The sequence below is a fragment of the Drosophila virilis genome, chromosome X, assembly GCF_030788295.1.
Source record: "Drosophila virilis strain 15010-1051.87 chromosome X, Dvir_AGI_RSII-ME, whole genome shotgun sequence".
NCBI classification, from domain to species: domain Eukaryota; kingdom Metazoa; phylum Arthropoda; class Insecta; order Diptera; family Drosophilidae; genus Drosophila; species Drosophila virilis.
Genome location: NC_091543.1, coordinates 25,010,598 through 25,016,604, shown reverse-complemented (window position 1 = coordinate 25,016,604; position 6,007 = coordinate 25,010,598). Strand labels below are relative to the sequence as shown.

The 6,007-nt window shown below is 53.0% G+C and overlaps 2 protein-coding genes across 2 annotated transcripts; one reads left to right on the top strand and one right to left on the bottom strand.

Annotated features, from left to right (window-relative positions):
- The first annotated feature begins 119 nt into the window (after positions 1-119).
- Positions 120-4,565, top strand: Flacc (Fl(2)d-associated complex component). Its single transcript, XM_002055217.4, has 3 exons — positions 120-1,627; positions 2,118-3,577; positions 3,691-4,565. Exons 1-3 carry the CDS (start codon positions 285-287, stop codon positions 4,275-4,277), a joined length of 3,390 nt encoding a protein of 1,129 aa, XP_002055253.2. The 5' UTR covers positions 120-284; the 3' UTR covers positions 4,278-4,565.
- A 367-nt stretch (positions 4,566-4,932) lies between these two features.
- Positions 4,933-5,819, bottom strand: LOC6632116 (serine protease SP24D). Its single transcript, XM_002055218.4, has one exon. The coding sequence runs from the start codon at positions 5,755-5,757 to the stop codon at positions 4,987-4,989; it is 771 nt and encodes a 256-aa protein (XP_002055254.1). The 5' UTR covers positions 5,758-5,819; the 3' UTR covers positions 4,933-4,986.
- Positions 5,820-6,007: the final 188 nt, after the last annotated feature.

Here is a 6,007-nt window from a genome sequence, read left to right as displayed (position 1 = left end):
CCCTTTGGCGCCCTCTGTGTGCGATTGCACACTGGCGCCATCTGTTGTCAACGGCGAACAATTCTGCCAACGCATCGCATCGACAGCACTGCAAATATATCGATAAATTTATGAGAATGCAAATCTAAATTAGAAAAATAAATAAGCTGACAAATTGTAGCTACAAGATTGCAAAATAAACGACGCCAAACGATAAACATAAACATCAACAAAAAACATTGGTTTCGACGAAAGCGCGCGAATTGTCCACTCGACTTGTGTTGTTCACATTAATGCGCATTTAAATGGAGATGGAGAAAAAAGCCAAAGACCAATTGCGTCGCTACAAAAAATCACGACACACACACTCCAGCAGCGAAAGCTCCAGCACGGACACGGACAGCGGCAGCAGTTCCTACAGCAGCTCTGACAGCGAGCGCGACCATCATGGACATGCCCATCCGCATCAGCGTGCTGCCGAGCGCCATCATCGGAAGAAGAAGAGCTCGCGGCGTGCGGGCAGCACGTCGTCGGGTGACGAGCGACGCAAGCGCGATAAGCGTGATCGGGAGCGAGATCGTGATCGGGACAGAGATCATGTCCAAAAGAAACTGGTGGCCAAGCGTAATCACATCAAGCGTAAGCTCAAGGAGGCGCGTCTCAAAAAGCGAGCCGCCGCCGCGCTTAGTGGCCACGGCCATCGCGCCCTCTCGCCGGCCACACAGGCCAAACTAAAGAAGTTGGCGGAGCGCAAGCATTTACGCGCTGCCAGCAAAGAGCAGCGCGAGAAGCTGCGCGGCGTGCATCGTGATCGGGAGCGGGATCATCATCGCTTGGGCAGCAGTCGGTCGCCGACGGGCGTCTCCAGCACCACGACCACCACCAAAATACGCATACATCAGGATGTGGTGGGCAAGCGGCAGAAGAGTCCGTGCCCCGGATCGGGCTTAGGTCCAAACGGAACGCCCGCAGCCCGTATGCATCATCACCTAATGTCGCGCGAGAAGATCATAATACAAACGCGTGCACGGGGACGCACACCGTCACTGGAACGTGAACGGGAGAGGGAGCGAGAACGCGAACGCATCGAGCGTGAAAGGGAGCGGGAGCGCGAACGCGAGCGTGTGGAACGGGAGCACGATCGGCAGCGGCACGAACACAAGTTGCAGCGGCATGATGACATATCGTTGCGCGAACGTGAACGGGATCGACGCGATCGTGAACGGGAACGTGCCGAACGTGAGGCGGCACGTGACAAGGAGCGGGCCGAGGCATTGGCACGCTGCCAGGAGCGGCAGCGGGAGCGTGAGCGTTTGGCACGCGAAAAGATGCGTCGCCAGGAGGAGGAGGAGGGCAAAAAACCATACGGCGGTGCTGGCGTACGGGATCTGGACATGCCCATGCCATACGGCAGCCGCGAACGTTCGCTGGAAACAGTGGAGCGCACGGGTCGACATGTGCGCGACAAGCGCGATCTGGATGTGTATGAGCGTGAACAGGAATTTATCGAAGCCGAACGACACGGCCTAATCGACGAGATGCGCCGCTATGGCGGTCAAAGACGTCGCGAGCTCAGCCCCCTGCCCGAGCACTATCCGCCGCGCTTGCGAGATCCACGCGATCTATACTCAGAGGAGGAACGAGAGCGGTAACAACAATAATCCCATTTACCCCCAAAATCATAAAGCATAACATTTACATAAACCAGTGATTGGGTCGAGGCCCAGTTGACCCAGCTAGCTCAAAACTCTGCATTTCGAGTCGCGTATGCCACATGCAGATCAAGTTTATTTGTTAATACATACGTTTGGCCTGCGGATTAGCCCTTCAATACTAGCTGGTACTGCCCGGTCCTGCCCGTATCATGCTTTGCTTCAAATTTTGTGCTTCTATTTTTCGCCCATATCCGATCTCTGTACAATCTCAAGCTGGAAGTCTCAAGTTATTTTGATACATAGATATTTAAAAAATTCATTTTGCACCTGAGAGGGACTTTGAAAATGGGATCTAAGCCGCGGCAGGAGTTTCCCATCTTTATCACAATTAATGGGTCAATAAGCCATGCAAATGTCCAGATATCAACCCCAACGAAATTCTACTCATAGCAATACCTATTTGAACTCAATTCCTATTTGCAGGGCCTACAAACGTGCGTATATGGATGCACGCTACTCTAGGGAGCGTGAGGCGTGGCTGGAGGCGCGCGATCTGCGCGACTATCGTGAACTGGGCGCGGATGATGCGCTCTATCCAGAGGAGCGAGAGCGCATTTTGCGTGAACGCGAGCGGGAGAGAGAGCGAGAACGCGAGCGTTTGCCGTCACGCGGTGATTATCGCGCCGAGTGGGAGCGCGACTGGGACGAAGATGTAGGCGGCGGTGGCAGTGGCGGTGCAAATGGCAACGTTACGCCTGGACGCGCCAGCGGCTTTGTGGGTGGCCCCAAGCGGCCGAAGCCGCCAACACAACAAACATCACAGCAACAGCATCATTCCGCCTCGGAGCCCGATTGGGATGCTGATGAGCGAGAGGAGTGCGGCGATAATGGTGTCGGTGTGGTTAAGAATGAGCCTGCCTGGCTGGAGCATGATCAGCGCGAAAAGCCGCGCTCGTGGCAGCAGTCGAACAGCGACTGGCGGGACAGCGATGAGCCGAACTTTGGGCGAAACAATGGAGCTGGCGTTGATGTGCAACCGCCGCATCATCCACCCTCACCCTCGCCGCATCATCATGTGCATCCACGTGGCGAGCGAGGCGGAGGACGCGGCTTTCGTCGTGGTGGTGGCGGCGGCGGTGGCCCGGCGCATGGCCATGACCATGGCGAACGTGGCTACAGGTCGCACCCACCGCCGCTAATGACTCTGCCAGTGCAGCCACCAGGTGGCTATCATGGTGGCGGTGGCAGCGGGCGTGGCTTTCCGCACAAGCGTATGCCCTATGGAGGCGGTGTTGGCGGTGGCGCCTTTCTCAAGAAGCATCCACATATGCCGCCAGCGGCAGCGACTACAGCGGCGTCTGCTACCCAAGCGCTGCCGCACGCCCAGCCCAAGCCAGGCAATGCCGCGGCACAGGCCAGTGCTGTAGCAGCTGCCACCACGGCTGTGGCGGCAGCCAAGGCTGCAGCACAGAGCGCTGCCAATGCCACCACCAATCCGGGCATATTGGCGCAAGTTAGCAAGCTGCCAAACATCAAGCAGGAAGATGCATCCGAGGATTCGGCGGGCACATCGGAGCTTGGCCAGAACACCGGAGCCGGTGAGCCAGCATCGGAACTATCCACAGATACGTCCCTGCGCCAGCTTAAGGAGGAGCCAAAGCCAAACGGCGAGCTAAGCGAAATCAGTGACAGCGACGATGATATACTCAACAAAACTGATAAAGTGAAGCCCAAATGCGAGCTGCAACTGGATAGCGCCCTAGCTGGCACCCAAGAGCTATCCACCGACACGTTGTCCACCAGCGAAGAGCTTATCAAAGGCGAAACACAGCCTGAGTCGCAGACACAGGCACAGACAAACATTAAAAGCGAGGAGGTGGACGAGGTGCTGGACTTCGAAGAGATATCAGACGGCGAATTGGAGGAGGATGCTAGGCACAAGGGTAAGAGACAGCAACAGCGAGAGCTCTAACATAAAAATGGATAAATGAATCCTAAGCAAAGTTTGATTCAGGATGACAGCACACAATTTTAATTCATGCACTTCGCTTTGCAGGCATTGGTGATGCTTTGGGCGTCGACTGGCAGGGTTTAATTGCGGAGACGCGACAGCAGGCGACAGAGCATGCAGCACAGCAGGGCGCCGATCGGAACACCTCCGCTAAACAGCGCTGGCAGCCACATCGCGTGCTCCTCGATATGGGCATCAGTTTTGGCATGGCCGGCCCACAATATGCCCGTCGCATTATTGAGGATGCGCGTCAGCAGCTGCTACAGGAAGAGCAACAAGCGCAGCAGCACAAGATGCTGGTAAAAACGGAAGCCAATGGCGATTCAACTGAGCCTAGCAAGACGCCACCAGCACACGACTATCGCGAGCTGCTGGATACCGAGCATGTGGAGCCGCTGGCCTGTGTCCAGATGGGCTTGCGCAGCGCAGCTGCCGAGCGACAGCGCTTGGTGGGTAATGTCTGCGGACCGGGCAGTCGTGCATTAAGCGCACGCCAAGATTTACGTTTGCGCCGTCAGCTGTGCGGCCTGCCAGCCCGTGAATGCGACTTTCCACGCAACGTGCCCATTGTCAGCGAGGGACTGCGCTCATTGGCCATGCACATGTTCCAGCGCACACTCGATGTCAAATGAGATCCGATCGCTCGGCGTCGGCTCGAGCAGTTTAGCTATAGACTAGATATACAAATCTATATGCAATGTCTAAATAACGTCCCGATCGGCGATGGCATTGAAGATAATATTAACGATTAAGATTCCGTTTTGAAGATCATGCCTAATATGGTAATGCGAGCAAGCTCCCTTGTGCTTTACCCTAAATACCTTAATACTGTCCGAGATTCCAATAATTGTAGCTATCAAATCAAACAATATCAATGTATATTAGTGGATCACTTGAATTAAAAGTAAATATTGTTCCAATTGTGCTAGAAATAATTTGTAGGCCAAATCATGAAACATCTTTGGAAAGGACTTGGTAGATAAATGTTTAGTTATTGTTTGCCCCCAATTATATGGAGAGAATACAATAAGTGTTAGAGACATCGTATATTGGGCCCTGCAGTACGTTAAAACGATATGCAAATCAAGTTATTATTAAATACGAGTCGCCTTTCTATGCAATTTTCACAATTTCAAGCAATGCCTGACTATATATCATTAGCTCTTTCTTTCTCTCTTTATCAAGCGACTTTTCTGTCTGTCTCTCTCTTTCTCTCTCTCTCTCTGTCAGTCTGTCTCGTATCGTAGTATCCATTACTCCAAGTCCCTTCCGACGAAACCGAGAAAGTAATTTTTAAAGTTTATTTCGAATCAATTTTAACAAAAAAGTTGTATAGTTATCCTACTCGACATCGGTGTGGGCTTTAATCCAATCCACAAAGAGATGAACACGTGCATAGCCATCTGGGTTGGTGGTGCCGCAGCCACCATAGACAAAGCCGGCAATGCCAACAACTTCATTGTTGTAGAGGGCAGGACCACCCGAGTCTCCATTGCAGACACCGTTGTCCGCCTCATGGAGCAGGCACAAGATATTGGGATATCCATATCCAATGCGACTATCACATTCCAGCAGCGACAGCGATTTGAGCGTTGTCCATTGCAGATATCGTGGCACATCGCCGCCCTGGGTAAGGCGACCCCAGCCAGAGACAATAATGTCAGCGTCGTCTGGCGTATATTTGGTGGGCAATGCGATCGGCTGGATGTTTGCCGAGTAGATAAAGGGTGCCTCCACGCGAAGTATAGCCACATCGTTAAGGAAATTGCCATAATCCTCGTGCACAATGATCTCGACCACCTGCAGCAGAACGCCTCCTTTGAGTCGATCATTGCTGCCGGCACGGATGCTATACCGGCTGGCTGGCTGAATGACTAACTCCCCATTGGCATCCTCGTAGGAAACACAATGAGCCGCGGTAAGCACCCAGTTCCTCGATATGATTGATCCGCCGCAGCTATGGGAGTCGCCGTTGCGCAGCGATATTTGATGCGGAAACTGCGCCTGTGTGGCATCTTCGCCGCCCACAATGCGACCGCTGAGACTACCAGGTGGTGCTCCATGGCAAACGGCAGCCAGCAGCAAAATCGATCCAATCAAACTGGAAATCATCGTGACGACGTAACTGAAACGCGCCGCAGTCAACGCAAAGTCTTTTATACACGACGTTAGTCTAATCTGGACAACGATTATTTATAAGGCAACTGGCCACCAAGAAACTAAACTAGATTTCGCCATTTCGATATCTTATCTGCTGACATTCAGCGACGGGATTTATGAGTGCCTCATTGCTTTCGATTGCCCCAATCAATGGCAATATAACAGTTGAACACAATCTTAACGCCATTCAATGATCTCCGTT

Excerpts from the sequence above, each read along its gene's own strand:
- LOC6632116 (XM_002055218.4), bottom strand. The coding sequence starts at position 5,757 with ATGATTTCCAGTTTGATTGGATCGATTTTGCTGCTGGCTGCCGTTTGC.
- Flacc (XM_002055217.4), top strand. The coding sequence starts at position 285 with ATGGAGATGGAGAAAAAAGCCAAAGACCAATTGCGTCGCTACAAAAAA. Across the intron at positions 1,628-2,117 it reads TCAGAGGAGGAACGAGAGCG|GGCCTACAAACGTGCGTATA; the intron begins GTAACAACAATA and ends TCCTATTTGCAG. Across the intron at positions 3,578-3,690 it reads GGAGGATGCTAGGCACAAGG|GCATTGGTGATGCTTTGGGC; the intron begins GTAAGAGACAGC and ends TTCGCTTTGCAG.